The sequence below is a fragment of the Nelusetta ayraudi genome, unplaced genomic scaffold (assembly GCF_046127955.1).
Source record: "Nelusetta ayraudi isolate G7.1 ecotype Tasmania unplaced genomic scaffold, CSIRO-AGI_Nayr_v1 ptg000004l, whole genome shotgun sequence".
NCBI lineage: Eukaryota > Metazoa > Chordata > Actinopteri > Tetraodontiformes > Monacanthidae > Nelusetta > Nelusetta ayraudi.
In genome coordinates, this window is record NW_027466054.1 from 1660407 (window position 1) to 1676944 (window position 16538).

Consider the following 16538-nt stretch of genomic DNA (forward strand, 5'->3'; position numbering starts at 1 on the left):
ATAATCTTTGCATCTCTTTCGAGAAGCAGCATGTCATGAATTACACAAGCTAAAAACAATCGGAGAGGAAAAGCAAAGAATGCCAAGAAAAAACATTAAGCACAGTTTAATTTACCAAATTCCTTGAGGTCTTGTGTGACTCATGAGGTTTTTTGCGTTATGTAAAATAGCAGTTAAGTTATTTGTCAGTGCATCCATGTGTCGAATGAGTTTTCAGTGCTGAAGCTGATTGAAAGAAGGTTCAACTGTAGATAATGAAAGAGGTAACCTGAATTAAACAAAATTTGAATTACCTTGAGAGTCAACACAAGGTAATTAAAATTGTCTAGGTTTGTTTGATGAACGTGCCTATTGTAATTGTTTGTGTTGTAAATTGTAAAAAAAATATCTTGGGAGAGTATTCACTCCTCAAACCCATATCAAAGAATTTCCACATTGTTAGCATTGCGCTCCGCTGAGGAAAACAAACTCCTAGTTTGTTACGTAATGATTGAGGTTGACTGATTTCATGTGGGAGTGATGAGAGCAGGGGCACTTTTCTCTACATATGGCCCTAATTTCCCCAGAGTAGGGTCATGACATTTGCAGCACTAAAACTCTTAACATTATAAAACTGATTGTCTTTTACTGGGCAAGCAATGAGTCATACATTGGCGTGGCTTCGACAAGGGGTTCGTGAAAGACTTACAAATCAAACCAAATGCAAAAAGGTCTATAGCAACGCCTGACTCAGAATGTGTACTAAAGAGAGTGTCAGTCTGCTGCAAGGACTGTGACACCAGGACCAGGTCTGAATGGGTATTGCCAGGCAACCCATGCAGGCATCTGTGTTCTGTATCCTAATAAAGGTAATTTGTAACATAATATTGCAGCAGCTCAGAGCCTCATGACATGACAGCTGTGAGAACTTCAAGTTGCAGCTAACCATCCATGTATGACTTCAGTCAGTCAATCAATCAATCCAGCAATCAACTTTTATTTGTAAAGCGCTGAATCACAAACAAAGACATCTACGAGTGCTTTGCATCATCAAGAGAAAAGCAACTGAAACCTGTAAGGAACAAGCAAGGTGTGACAGTGGCCAGGAAAAACTCCCCTGGAGGAAGAACCCTAGAGCAGATCCGTCATCTGCTTTGACTGGTTGGGGTGAATATAAAATACAAAAAAATTCAGATAATCATACTCGTCAGGGTGCAGACAGCGGCTTGATTTCACGGTGAGAGGTTGGTGGTTTGGAATTAAATCCACAATTTCATGACCCAACAATCCAGAAGAAAAAAAAATGTTGCACACAAAAATAAGCACAATTATTTTTTCCAAGAGCACCAACAATTATTTTGCCTGCCAGGTATTTTATTGAGTAGCAAGTCATTATCTCTCTTGGATAAAATACTTATATTATGTTCTATTCTTTTCTAAGATAAACTGCTGTTAACATGCCTCACTTGGATATGCTTTCAACTGGATTCATTTCTTAATATTGATGTGCTTTGTACGTCTATTGTTGCATTCATGACAATGAAATTTAAACTGGCCATCACAAGTTAGGCAGTCGCCCATTTAGCCTGTTTTTCACGACCATTGTTGAATATGTATGAAGCGGAAACCACCTGTTGTGCCCTGTTATGACGCAACAGCCCTTAACATATTTTTCTAGAACTTGCACACGAACTAACTGACCTACAAAGTAAGTTCTTTAATGTTAAATATGCCGTTCGAAACCATGGCGCAAAACTTCTTAAAGCACAAAAAACATATATCTTGAGCACTGACAGTTGCATAAGATGGATCAAAATAAAAAGGCACAAGAAAACAAAAACAGACGCCCGCCTCTTGGGGCTTGAGGCACGCGTAAAGTCCGACTGTCCGTGAAGGCAGCAGCAGCAGCAGTCACGCGTTATTTACTCTAGAATGCGAACATGGCGGGTGATGGAGAGTCGCTAGAGTCCTGCCTCAGTAAGTTTCTGCTTAAACTTTGCTTATGGCTAAAGTTGATGAGACGCGAAGTGTTCAGTCGTGTACTTCACATCTGTAGGTGTGTGAAGTGCTGGGTGTATTCGCATGACATTACTGTGAGGGAAGTGTTGCGCCAGTTCTTCTGCGGTTCCCAGAAAGTGCTCAGACAGCTGCTGTCTACTGAGGGCTTTCATACTTGATTATTTGCCTGCTTATTAAATTCATCCTGGTTTGGACAGGAAGTCTGCATGCAAACGGTGTTGGGTGAGATTTTGTTGTTGTTTTTTTGGCATCGGTAATTGAGGGTTTTGCGGTAAGATTTAGCCTTAAGTTTAGAAGGGAACTTGCTTTCAACACCAAAAACAAACGATGTGAGGAAAATGCCCTGCGGCTGTTGGAGAGACAACCTGAAATTTGACCTAGAAAGTCTCCCGTGACTCTTCAAATACACGCTGCTCACTTTGTGCAATGTCTGCAGTTCAGCAATGCAAAGTTTCATGACTAAAGTTTCATGACTAAAGTGCTCGAATGCATACGAGACACCTTGCATACAATGCATCCAAGCCTTTTGTATGAAGTCATTGTTGTATCCGCTGAAGACATGTCTGTTGGCGTTTGCGTTATTTTAGACAAAGCCACCAATCCATCCAACAGGCAGGAGGAGTGGGAGCACATGATGGCATTCTGTGACCAAGTCAATAAGGATCCAGAAGGGTAAGGTCACGTTGTTTCCTTAAGCAGTGTGTCAGCCATAATCTCATGCGTCTTAACAGGGCTATTGTCGTTATATAATATAGAAAAAGTAAACTTATGTACTCCAGTGTAACCCAGTGTCTTCATTATTTATTTTCATTTTGTGCAAAAACAAACAAACAAAAAAAACCCCACTTCTGTTACAGTCCACAAACATCCCTGAGACTGTTGGTTCACAAGATTCAGTCCCCTCAGGAGTGGGAAGCATTGCAGGCATTAACGGTACAGTGTGTCAGTGCTCCAATCCTCCCCATGGCCCCAAGGTGCACCAATAAATGTGACATCATCTGGTATTTCTTTTCTTTTTAGGTTCTTGAGACGTGTATGAAGAACTGTGGAAGAAGATTCCACAGTGAAGTCGCAAAATTTAAATTTTTGAACGAGTTAGTTAAAGTAATTTCACCTAAAGTATGTGACAAACCCTGACTGTCAGTAAAAGCCACATTTTAGTCACGTGTGTTTGACCAGTGTCATTCTGAGATGTTGGTACGTCTGTCTTTCAGTACCTGGGAGACACATTGTCAGAGAAAGTGAAGACTAAAGTCATTGCTATGCTGTACAGCTGGACTGTGTCTCTTCCTGATGAAGCAAAGATTAGTGAAGCGTATCAGATGCTCAGGTCGCAGGGTGAGAATGACAGCAACAATTTACTGTCCAAGGATAAAATAACAGTTTGACAGTATCACCCAAAACCCATTGAAAACCCTCTGTTGCCATTTTTATTTTAGATGATTCATCAGTTGATCCGGAAATGTCACTTGATGCTGATACATCAATGCCGTGCCCACGACAGAAGAATGCAGTGTTTGGTGATGAAAAAAAGAACAAAGTAAGAACATGTTTTCTTTTTTCCTAAATGTAAATTTTTACTCACTTTAATGCATGGTCTTCATCAGCCACCACCACTTTCACTAACCTCTTTCTAGCTCCCAGTTTGGCCACAGCTGAACTTTAAGGAGACTGATTGGTCCGTTCATGAGGCTTAGAATGAGTCAGATTAGAGATTTTCAGACTTGAAATCTCAGCAACCAACTCTGAATCAAGAGCAAACAAATATGATGCTCCTTGATTAAAGACCAACAGCCTGCTACGCTGTTGCTGGTCAACATTTATCATTACTTTGTTACATATGTGATTTCTGTCATACTGTCTAAGGCATTTTTTTTTTTTGCTTTGTTCTCACTCTTTACTTTAAAGGTACTGATTTTTTTTTTAATTTAATTTTATTTATTTATTTTTATTACCTAATTTGAAATATTCTCAAAAGATTGACGATAAAAAATGAATTACTTTCTCTTGATAGAATCCCACAGTATTTGAGGCCCCAATATTTGCTTTGTGTCAGTTGCAGTTGATCTATGAATAGAGGTTGTTTTTTCAGGGTCCCAGGTCTGCCATGACTTTCCTGCGTGTCAGTGTGATCTGTGGGAAACAACCTTTTTTACTCACTGACGGCTCTCTTGCCCCTTTTTCAGAGATTATCAGAACTACTGAAGAGCAAAAAACCTGGAGATCTGCAAGAGGCTAATCGGCTCATTAAAAACATGGTTAAAGAGGTGGGTGAGAGTACTGACTGACTTATCAGGTAGTTATTGTCTACACATAATAAATCCAAAATGATGCAGGCCCATTTTCACATTCCAAGATGGTTAATGTGCCATCTCGAACTCTTGCCTTCCCAAACACGGACTAACACGTCCTGTGTGGACGTCAGCTAAAGCAGCAGCCCACTACTGCACATTTAGGTCTATTTAAATTTATAATAATTCAATGTATATCTACACAATAACATTTATTTATATACATTTACATGGTTATACTTATATATCACCTACACTTATCTACACTTATGCATATCCATATGTACTTCTATTTTTGGATTATATATTTACACACACACACACACACGCACACTCACACATACACGCACACAAACACAGACACACACGCGCACACTCACACATACAACACATCTTGCAACCTTGTTCACCTTGCAACTCACTCTGGCCCGTCCGCCACTCTGGCTACTTCCACGTTTTTTGTATTTTCTTTTCACCCCAACTGGTCACCGGCAGATGAGCGCCCTCTGGAGTCTGGAGCTGCTCTAGGTTTCTTCCCACAGGGGAGTTTTTCCTGACCAATGGCACCTTGCTTGCTCTGGGGGGCTCAGTTCCTTTTCCTCTGATTGTGCAAAGCACTTTCAGACACCTGTGGTTGTGATTTACCGCTGTACAAATAAAGGTTGATTGATTGATTGATAGCCAATAGGAAAACGCAACATTTTCCAATTTGCAATTATTTCTCGAGCTTAAACACAAATATGTGACAGACACAGAAGGAAGTGAATAACGTTTTGCCAGGGTAATCGCTTTCACCTCCTTGTCGATGAGCTGAAACTGTCCCTCAGTGCATCTGGAATGCAATGGCTTCGAGTTTGACATTTCTTTCCCCTCTGACTTCACTGCGTTCTGTTTCTGCAGGATGAGGTCAGAGCACAGAAAGCAACAAAGCAAAAGAGCACTCTGGAAACCGTCGACATTAGTGTCAAACTCCTGGATGACATGCTGGCTCACTACTGCCCTGACAAATCCACAGATGGCGACAGAGAGCTGATAAAGGTGTGCTGTCTATGATACCATATGTGGCTCAATTTAACAGTCATTTAAATATGGATGAATATTGTTAAGACATTATTAAAAATCTTATAGATACTGCTTGTCGATCTGGCACTTCACCAGGATTCATATTTTGTAAAGTAAACACAAACAAAGAGAAAATTGCTTTGTCACAGTTTTGACAATGTGTAGTACCTGCATCAACATATTTGTGAAACAGCGCCAAACTTTGGACAGTTTGCTCCTTGTCGCTGTCGTTATCCAGAAAGATGTGTGCGCGCTGCTCTGTGCTGTTTGTGCGTAACTGAAACATCCCCCCTCCCTCCCTGCCGTGCTCTGCTCTGCTCGCTCTAGACAGGATTAGCTGCTGATGGTTATTTGACGGAGTCGGTGAGATAAATGTGCAAGATAATGTTTATCTGGTGGTAGGCAAAAACAATCTAAAAAACAAACATAATACACCTACGACTGCTCCAAATCAATATCTCAATAATCAATATCCAATTATTGATACTTCTTAACCCTTTAAGCCTTTCCCAGGGCCTAATTAATCCTGGGCTTTATCCATGACTGCTTTGGAAAGAGTTTTTTTTATAAAAGCAACAAAAACAAAACTTGTAGAAGCTGTTGCTCCAGTGAAAATCATTGTGATACAGCCCTGAGGCGTGACAAGGTTGAACCTTGAAAACTCTGATGTCCGCCTTTATCTGGAGACACTAAACCTCACATTGGTTTGAGGTGAAAAATGCAATGTTTTAATAGACAGATTAAACATTTCATTTCTACACCACAATATCACACAACAGTTTGTACCTGGGATTCAAAATTTTTTTTTTATTTATTCTTTCTTCAGGAGCTGTACAGTGAGTGTGACAAACTCAGGCAAACTGTGTGTCAGATGGCCTCTGAAAGTGAGGATAATGACAGCAGCTTAGGTAAGAACCAAATCCATTCACTTCTAATTGGTTCTTACTTATCATTCAATCCATCTCTCATTTCCCTGACACTGAATGGCTGAGTCTTAATTCACGTGTATTTTCTACTCATTCAAAACCTCAATCCATTCGCTGAGAATGCAGAGTAAAATAATCGTGCACCACACAGATTGCCTGTTTTCCAACAGCACTGAGGTGAAATGCATGTGAACGCACCAAAACCTGGCAATTTACATTGAATTTATCAGGAGACATCCTTCAGGCCAGTGATGACCTCACCCACGCCATTAATTCCTACAAGAAGATGGAGAAAGAACTGACCCTCATTGCGGAGACCGAATCAGCACATCAAACACAACCATCAGTTGCACAAGGTACCCTTGAACCGTTCAACTTGGCAGCATGTAAGTGATACTGGCGCGGTTTTTATACAATATCAAATAGAAGATAAAAAGTAAATTTTCAATGCCTTCTACATTCCAAACTATGTTTTCAATCAAATTCTGTTTTCAATCATATTTATTGTCCGGCAACCCTGACTAGAGGAGAAAAGGGCATGGAAAATGAGTGAGTGAAATAATTTAAAAGTTTGAAGGTGGACGGAGCGATCGATCGAGCCTTGACTCCTGAAGTCACCTGTTGAATAAGTGGCTGCCTTTCATCACCGACATTCTAAACAGAGTGATGACCCAAAGGCAAAGGATGTCCGGCACCTGTACTTTATGAGCGTCCTCTCCAAAAGCACTGACAAAAAAAGACTCCATGGAATATGTTTTTGAGAAAAAGAGAGAGCATGGGCACAAAAAAACCCTCACGAGAAAAGGGAGTAAAACAATGTTGTTTTGCACAGAGTGTGATGCATTATTCAAGAAAAGGTCAAAAAATGTCATTTTTAAAATAAAATTCATATATTTATTCATTGGCCATTTGCCAATAAGGAAAAACTGGTGCATTCGATTGCAATTTAAAGTGTTTACCAGATGTTTCAATGCGAGGCAAAATTGCCTTAAACACGGCTTTAATTATGCTTTAGCAAATTGATTATCCTTTTTAAACAGTGTCTGAGGATGGTTAATGTGAGAAAAACATCTAAGCTGGTGCTGTGTTTGGCTTTTTCTGTGAGGGGGGATGATGACCAGCTGCGATAAATGGCCTCCTGCTCCTCTGTTAGGCACCAGTGGTGGTACGGATCAGTCGGAAGTCCTCATTGACCTGGTGGGTCTGGATGTCCAGAGCAACTCGGCGCCACAAACGTCCTCCGCGTCTGCTCTGCTGTGGGGACCTGCGGATCCTCTGGCTCCCTTCCCCAAGGCATCCACTGCAGGCCTCTCGCTGCTGGATCACGACCTTTTCTCTCTGGGTAAAAACAAACAAACAAAAAAAAAACAGAAAAAACGACCTTCTTATCCTTGCTCTGTGCTTTGGGTGTAAATCTGACGCATCCGTTTGACCATCTGTGTTCAGGTCTCGGCCAATCTGTCCCTGAGAAACATGCAACCGCCCTCGATGTCCCGAGGAAACAGCTGGTATTTCAATGTGCGCTTCAATACGGTTGGGTTCACACCAGAATCTGTGCTTGGTCACGTTCATTATCAGCGGACCCACCGCTACCCGGCTTTGTCCAGTTTTGCCGCTGCAGAACCAAATCTCCCTGCAACCTGAGTTTGAGACGAGCTGCTTTTGATCTCAGCTGTCTTGTGTCCCACTGCGACCCCCAGCCACGTCACAGGGAGGCCATTGAACCACACCATGTAGCACATAATCATACTGCACTCACCCTGCGAGCAGCCCTCTTTGCTTGTGTGGCAACACCGGATCTGGTGTAAATTCAGCCCTATTCTGACCGGTATCAAGTATTTTTATCAATATGAAGTGCAAATTTCTTTCATACTTTTTCAGGAATTGGGTCATTTCGACCTCTCACCCCCACTGGTCTCTGCACATTCTGCATCTTTACCTGAGTCCTCGTCCACAGCCCCCTGTGCCTTGAACTGTCTCGGACCTGTGTTCTCCACACGCCCAGTGTTTACAGGGTCGGACCAAACAGCACGGGTCACTTTCCCCCAGTCTCCCACTTCAGTGCCGTCCTCCACACTGTCGTCTGTCCTTGCTCAGTCGTTCAGCCTGTCTTCCATCCCGCCCCCACAAGTTCTCGCAGTGTCGGTGCCTCCTGCATCCTCAGCTCCTCCTGCTCACCATTTGCAAAACCTCGACTTTCTGGATGCAAAGAGTTATTCACAGTAAGTGAGCGATGTGCCGCGAGGTGCAGTAACAGTAAAGGCGTTTCTGCCGATTGCCACGTTCTGATTGGCATCTAACTTTGTGACATTTAAAGTGAAATTTGACAACAAATTTCTCCCAACACCTGACACACAGATTCACTAGATCAACAATACATAAAATGATTCTTTGTATTGTTGCAGTCAAATAAGACTGCAATACCTATATCTAGTATTTAAATGGCTATCTTGCTGTCTCGCAGTCAGATGCCAGTCTGAGGCGCTGGTTTGGTCAGAAGTGAAGTGCTATTTATCGTGATGAAAACTGAAATCACACATCCCTTTACAGTTTTTAAATGTCATCTATATTTCCACTGCAATGTTTGTGAGGCCTGTACCATGCGCCCACACCTTACCCGCTGTGTCATCAGCAGTTTGCCAGTGCAGAGTGACGACTTGCTCAGGCCAGCTGCTCCGTCTCCCACTCACGGTAGCAACTCCAATCCACCCATTTCACTGCTACTGGATGACATGCAGAGGGAGTCAGTGGCTTCATCTACCAACAGTCTGGTTGATGGGACTTCTGTGCCACTCTCACTGTTTCCTGCCCTCCCTCCAACGATGGGACAAGATGGATCCCTGGCTAATGTCTTTGTCCCACTGGATGCCATTAAACCCAGTGAGTTGTGTGTAGACTGAGCCTTCCTAAATGTGCCACGTCCCAACTGTGTCCCAGAGTGCGTCATGCTCATAGAATGTGAACAGCATGACAAACACACTCAGGAAATGAAGTAAAATGTTCATTTTGAAGCATCACTCCTTTGTCAAAAACAAAGCACAACCACAAAAACTTACAGCATCAGTAAACTTATACAACAAACCAAATACAACGCGCCATCTAACATCAGTTCCACTGTGATAGAGTGAACTCCAAGGGGAGTATTATGTATCTGGTAGTTATATCATGATTATTATATAAAACACCCAGCTATTACATGATATGAGAATAATATTTCACTATGAAGAGACCACTGATAGGCTAAAAACAGGAGGTGTCTTGATGGATTTTATAAGGTCTAACGCATTTAACGTAAAATCAGTCCATAACAGTTTTTAAAAATGATATATAATCAAGATATAAAATAAAATGCACACAAATATATAAAATAAAATACACACAACCCTGGAAAGGAAATGGCAATTACTGCATTAGTAAATGAAAAAGAACCTGAGATTGAACAAGTGAACTTTATTATGCTTTAAAAAAAAAAATGCCAAAATTTAACTAATGGTTCAAATGTAAGGGAAAGCTTTTTAAAAAATAAAGTTTTGTCAACATATTTGACCACCGCTATTGGCTATTAGCTTGAATCACTGAAGTCACTAGTTATACACCTCTTGTCAGTTGAGACTCTACTTGCCGAACATTACAATACATGATATCAGTTACCTTGCCCTGGTAATTGTTTAACGCTTGATGGCTTTTCCCACTGCATTTCAGGTCAAGTGTGTCCTGTGACAGCTTACGACAAAAATGGAATCCGTGTCCTGCTGCATTGGGCTGCCAACAGTCCAGCGGGCAGGCCAGATGTGCAGGTGATGGTGGCGTCGATGCTCAGCACGGCGCCGCTGCTCGTCAAAGACATCGTGTTGCAGGCCGCCGTGCCGAAGGTGAAACGTCAACACGCTCCAAATGCTTTTAAGCTGCTTGTTGTCTCTTTATGTTTAAATGTATCTCTTTAGGCAGCTCAACCCTCTAAATTAAGTATTCGCCCGGAGAAATAGTATAAATGAGTGTGACTGTTCTCCCTCTCTCTTTCTCTCTCTCTCTCTTCTTTTTGCCAGATGATGAAAGTGAGACTGCAACAGCCGTCGGGGACGGAGCTGACTCCCTTTAATCCCATCCTGCCTCCTGCCTCCATCACTCAGGTCGTGCTCCTTGCCAATCCTTTCGAGGTATGGATGGCTCTGTTGAACACTTTCATAGCGTTCTTTTGATGGATTAAAACAAACTCAGCCAAGTCTGGCTGGGTTTCAATGCTTTTTTTTTTTTTTAGGTTGGGGGTGGGGGCTTGCTTTGGAAAGGCTTAGCGTTTAAGTGCAAATTCCTGCAGATTTTATGTGTCTTCATTTAACAAAGTCCAAAATAAAAGCAACTCTTGTCCATAATTAAGCTTCCTGCCTCAGGTCTGGTGAAAATGTATGTGCTCCACCCCTTCCTGTGCTCCACCCCTTCCTCTCACCTCCTCTCTGCCCAACATTTGTGCTTTTCCCAATTGCTGCCACTGTTGGAGCTATTTGTCATTTGTGTTATTGTTGATTAATTATTTAGTTTTGTTTGGCTTGATTAATATACCTTTAGTTTGATCATATCAATATTTTTGCCTTTTTTGAGTTCATGTGAATGCTTATTAATTATTTTATTTTGAAGGTATTATATAGCTCTGGAACACTAGGTGGTCTGTGTAAAGGTCTGCCAAGCATAGGGGGCAGCACCGGTAAGGGTTATGGTTTCTTACCAGGGCAAGAGAGGCAGCAGCAGCCAATGCTTTGTTCATTTGCTTATATTGGAAGAATAAATCAACAAATCTTGGCCTGGACAATGGACTCTGTCGTATCCTTGTATGAATTCACTCGCTCGGCACCTTAGTGGCCTTTTGATTTGATTTTGATTCATTTGATTTTGTTTGTTCAGTTTGGGTATTGAGGCAAAGAAAAGGACAAGTGGCCACTAAAGCCACCTTGTGTCAGAAAAAAATAATGAACGCTGTCTGAACAGTAAAAAAACACAATATGCCAGCCCTAAATGAAACCACTCGTACACATCAAACTGAAATAGGTTGTGATGTAGCCAACACTGAAATCCCATGACTGCTGTTAACACTGCCCACGACTTTACCCATAACACGCAGCACTGCAGTCTGCTTTATGTTCCTACAATTGATCCCAAAAGTCCCAAAAATGTTTTCACACCAGACATGAAGCGAACTGTGTACACATAGATCCAAACTGAGATGAAAAGTTTTTGATCTCAGTTTGGATCTATGCCGCTGTGTCTTTCCTGCTGTGAATCTGGGAAATTTTACACGTTTGGATCTGTTATGATTTTTTTTTTTTTTTTTTTGTCAATTGGTGCATTTTTGCTCTTCTGAAAGGGTACTTTAAGAGCAACCGAGAATGGTAGTTTCCAAGCCAACCCATCAAAATTGACAATTTGTTTTTGTTTTGCAGGAGAAGATTCGAATGAGATTCAAACTGTCATTCACTCTGGGAGAGAGGTCGTACACTGAAGTCGGAGAGGTGACCGAGTTCCCACCCACGCACACACTGGGAGCCCTGTAGGCCCTCCAAGAAACATCTGCCATTTTTGACCTGAGACAGTCTTAAAATTGCATAAGGTCATTTGGAAGGATTTCATGAAAGTGCTAATAATTAGTAGTTGTGTAATAGAGAGAAGACACTGAACAGGAACAGGCTGTACTGATTGAAAAGCCTTTTCAGACTGGACCAAAAGAAATCTGCTATTCCTACTTTGTTTTGTTTTATGTAATATATTCCATTTTTACCATTGAATCATAACTTATTTTCTGTTGGCAGTTTTTTAGTTGTTTTTTTTTTTTTTTTTAAATAAGTAGTGGTGTTTACTTGGGTTGTAGAGGAGGATGGTGTCAAGTCTATGTTTTTTGTGTTCTTTTATTGCAGCTGCGTTGTGGTCCATGAAGAAAGGCAGAAATTGTCAGAGGTTTGTCCAAAGGGCTTTTGTACAAAATATGCACTAAAGTATTTTGTGTTTCAAAACGCAAACTGTGCATTATTGTGGATATGATCCAATTGGTGTCTCAGTGTAGTTGAAGAATAATATTCTGCCTTCTTGCAGGTGCTATAGCCTAGCGTCCTTAATGGCACAACATGACATTAAATGGTTAAAAGACAATCTGTGTGAATTGAACAGAAGAGTGAAGTTTATTAAAGGCTGTAACAGAGATTTCTATTTTTCACTTTGTAAAATTTGACATACATTTTTTCAAAAAGGTTAAAAAGATCTAATCAGGAACGTTTTTTGTGTTTGTTTTGTTTGTTTGTTTTTTTGGGGGGGGATTATTGTGCTATAACATTCTTTTTGTTTGAAAAAATTTTATTTATTTATCTCACTGTAAATTGAATTTGCCTTAACCTATTTTTGAAAAGCCATATTTGTGTGGTGACCAATGAATATTGGGATTGTTATACTTGGAGGCCTCTCTCATTGTTAGCTGACTATTAAAATGCATTTGTTTTACCAGATTCTAAACACTCTTGGAAATGGTGTATGTAGTCATGTTGCACATGCGGCAGAATGATGAATAATTTTATAAAGCATATTAGTATCGCAGACGTGTGAATATGAGCCGTGTGTTCGATGCAACTTGGGGTCGGGTAGGTCAAATGGATTTATTTCACGTTTTATGTACACTACCAGTCAAAAGTTTGGACACATCTTCTAGTGCAATTTTATTTATTTTTTTTTATCTTTACAACTTTCTGCACTGCAGATAGATACTGAAGGCATCAAATATATGAGCAAGATATATGTCATTGTGCAGCAAAGAAAAACACGTTCAATAACTCTAAATATGCTTTCCATGAAAGGTGGCTGTTTTGAAGAATTTAAATTTAAAGCGTGTTTGAATTGAGTTTCACACTTTTATTGTTGCCTACATCATTCCATGTTGTGTGTTCATACATAGTTTTGATGTCTTCAGTGAGAAACTGCAATGTCAATCGTCATGAGAATGAAAAGACATTGAATTCATAGGGTGTGTGCATACTTTTGACTGGTGGCATATAACCCGCTTACATCTTAACCAGAGAAATTGGCCATGTAATGTTGTCTAATGTGAGCGTGAATCTGATGAGCAGGCAGGCACACATTCGCATCAGCGGCTGTAATGTGACGTGTGTGTGTGTGTGTGTGTGTGTGGGGGGGGGGGGGGGGGGGGGGGGCGCATGGTGGTACGAGCTGTGTACTGCAGCTTGCTCAAAGTGGCGCGCCCGACCGCGCAGGCGCAGTGGAGCAGTCACTAGCAGGCAGGCAGGCAGACAGCAGAAGCTATGGCAGACGAAAAACCCAAGGTGAGGAGCGGGATTTTGGTTTCGCGACGTTTCCCCCAAGTGTTTACACAAATTCTAACACGAAGAATTGATTGTTGAGCGAAATGCGGGATCCCCGGACCCTGAAAGATTACCAGTGGCTTTTATCACAGAGGGCCATTGGCACTGAGCAGAGCTACCACGCTAGCAAGCTAGCAAGTTAGCATACTTAGCACTATGAGCTAACGGGGCTGCCTCAGCCGAGACCCGACCGGCACCAAAGAACAGGCATTTCTTTCGTTTTCAGAACAAGAAAAGTGTCAGTTATTTCATGCTGATCGCTTGTTCCAATTTATATTCAAATCTTGGGGGGGAAATGTGCTTATATAACCCGAGTTATAATGAAGAAAGAGCCGAAGATAAGTGCAAAGCAGCTGTAAGCCTTTTATAACGGCAAAAGTAGTGTATCCGAAAAGACACCAATTCGCTTCAAAATCGTTATGCCAAACCAACGTTTTCAAATTGGATATGGAATTACACGGATGTTGTGTTGAGAGGAATTTTGATATGTGCGAATTAATTGCAGCCGTATTTGTTTAAATCAGATCTGATGCTGGGCGTCATTTTCAATTGAAGGCCATTGACCATTGATTTGCGTGATGCTAATGCTTATGCTAACAATGAAGTTAAGAAGTTGGCCCACTGCAGATGTTACACTCATTTATCGAACAGAAAATGGTCTAATGGCAAATTATTCTCCTCTCCGCTGCTAACTATATTTGGCCCATTTGCTGTTGGGAATTTATGCAAGTATATATCCTTATGTTAAACGAAACAGATTCCTGTGTAAGACAGATTGATGGGTTATTGTTTTTGAACGAGCAGGCAGCGGGTCAAACCTTCACCTGTGTCATATTATCTTAAGAGCGTGTTGAAGCACCATACGAAAGCATCCTGACTTTCCATCACGTTTGAACGCATCCTTTTCAATTCAACTTGTTCTCTCTCTCTGTCTCTTTCACCAGGAGGGAGTGAAGACTGAGAACAATGAGCATATCAACCTGAAGGTGGCGGGGCAGGATGGCTCTGTGGTGCAGTTTAAAATCAAGCGGCACACTCCACTCAGCAAACTGATGAAAGCCTACTGTGAACGGCAGGTGAGACCACAACACCATTGTGAATTCAGTCTTTGACCCCCTTTGTCTTGGTTGTAATTAATAGGCCTTGTTATGGCCATTTGTTTTGGTGGTCTACTTCTAACAATGAACAAGTTTGTTTGTTTTTTTTGGTCCAAAAACTTGCCAGCATAAATCTCACTCCATTGTGATAGTCCATCCGCTCATTGTTAGCGTTATCTAGTTGTCAATTTGAGTACTTGCTCAAAGAGCAAAATAAAAGACCTTTTAAAGCAGAGCTGCCTGAGAAATTCAGTTTTTGACGATGGGATCCATTTAAGACTGTTAATTTGAATGAAATGGGATTGCTCATATAATATTGCACAAATAGCAACTCATATGCAACACAATACTATATATATTTAATGTTAAATATTTGACATTAGTTTGGTTGTTTGCGTTTGATATTGCATATTTAAAATGAACCCCTAAATACCTGGAATCATCAGTCTTATGAATCCACATTGCTCTCCATGTTAACAGGGCCTTTCCATGAGGCAAATTCGATTCCGGTTTGATGGCCAGCCTATCAACGAAACAGACACGCCCTCGCAGGTAAACCAACTTCCTGTCTTGCTATTTCATTTTTCTGTAAGTCGCTCAGAATTACAAGATGGGTTGTTTCTAAAGGATCAAGTCAAAGTTCATATAATGTCAAGCAGATACCATATGTAATAATTAGATACTCCTCAGCACATTAAACTTGGCTGCCATAATTTCCATGTCTGGAAGGTGTGTGTTTGACTTTGATTGTATTTTTCTAGTAATGACTGTTGTCCAAGGGTTAAAATCAAATCAAGTCCGAAATGCTCAGGCTACTTAGTATATTGAGAATTTATCATCACCACCTTATCTATATATCCAGTATATGTTTCTCAGACAACGGCTTGACATTCAGTCCTTTTTATTCATTGTACCATTTATCTTGCGTGACGATATTGTTGGAAAATCGGGTTTAGTAGAAACAAACAATAGAGTAGAGCACGTGTCGTGAAGAGTCAGTGCTATGGTTGAAGGAGGAAAACGTGACACAGCAATGTTTTTAGTGACGACATCTCTGTGCACGTGATCTAGAAACTATTTTACTTTGTAGCTGAGTTGTTAGTTTAATTCAAATAAATCAGCATCAGCAGTGGTTGCCTGCCTGTCCGTATAAAATCATGTTGGAATGTAAACAAAGTAAAGCCACTGCTGTTTGCAATAGCAACAAACCAGACGGCGACACTGCGTTATCAAGTAGGGTCGTCTCTGAAAGAGAAAGTGATGTTGAAGATGCCGGCTGATGGTTCACTGTTCCCAATGGGACAGCCAAAAATAGAAGGAGGTTCTCATTACAGTGCTTATCATCTTCATCACATAAAGTAACAGATCATTCCTTTCACTTGTGTTTTGAACTGCCCAAATGACTCAGTTTCTGTTCTGCCTTTCACATGCAGCTAGAAATGGAGGATGAAGATACAATTGATGTGTTCCAACAGCAAACCGGAGGTTGTTTTCTGTAAAGACTGTTTCCTACAAACAACCCTACCTCCCCTTTTTATCCTACAACATGTCCAGTCTTCAGATGCTCAGTGTGATCAGTGTTGATTCTATCCAGTTGGGTACAGAAACCAATTGCTCCACAGCAGCAGCAAGCACAGTTTGCGCCCTCAGATTTATTCACACTGTCATAAGTATTTTATCAAGCCTTTACTGTGTGATGTTAGCAACTTGTCAGCTGCATTGAGTCTGTAGAAAATTTAAAGCTTGTCAATGGTGTTTTCTCTGGAAACTATAAAAAACAAACAAACATAGAATGGTCCTTTTTTATACTTA

At 41.0% G+C, this 16538-nt stretch overlaps 2 protein-coding genes across 2 annotated transcripts; both read left to right on the top strand.

The window, feature by feature from the left end:
• The first annotated feature begins 1797 nt into the window (after positions 1-1797).
• Positions 1798-12762, top strand: gga3a (golgi associated, gamma adaptin ear containing, ARF binding protein 3a). The gene is given in 17 exon segments (XM_076042879.1): positions 1798-1956; positions 2586-2670; positions 2856-2931; positions 3019-3117; positions 3213-3336; positions 3438-3538; positions 4185-4265; positions 5190-5327; positions 6178-6259; positions 6508-6633; positions 7431-7619; positions 7724-8067; positions 8069-8499; positions 8910-9157; positions 9980-10149; positions 10324-10434; positions 11710-12762. Coding segments are annotated over 17 exon segments (2553 nt in total). The 5' UTR covers positions 1798-1919; the 3' UTR covers positions 11821-12762.
• Positions 12763-13455: 693 nt separating this feature from the next.
• Positions 13456-16512, top strand: sumo2a (small ubiquitin like modifier 2a). The gene is made up of 4 exons (XM_076042893.1): positions 13456-13590; positions 14574-14705; positions 15207-15278; positions 16160-16512. The coding sequence occupies exons 1-4, from the start codon at positions 13570-13572 to the stop codon at positions 16223-16225; spliced, it is 291 nt and encodes a 96-aa protein (XP_075899008.1). The 5' UTR covers positions 13456-13569; the 3' UTR covers positions 16226-16512.
• Positions 16513-16538: the final 26 nt, after the last annotated feature.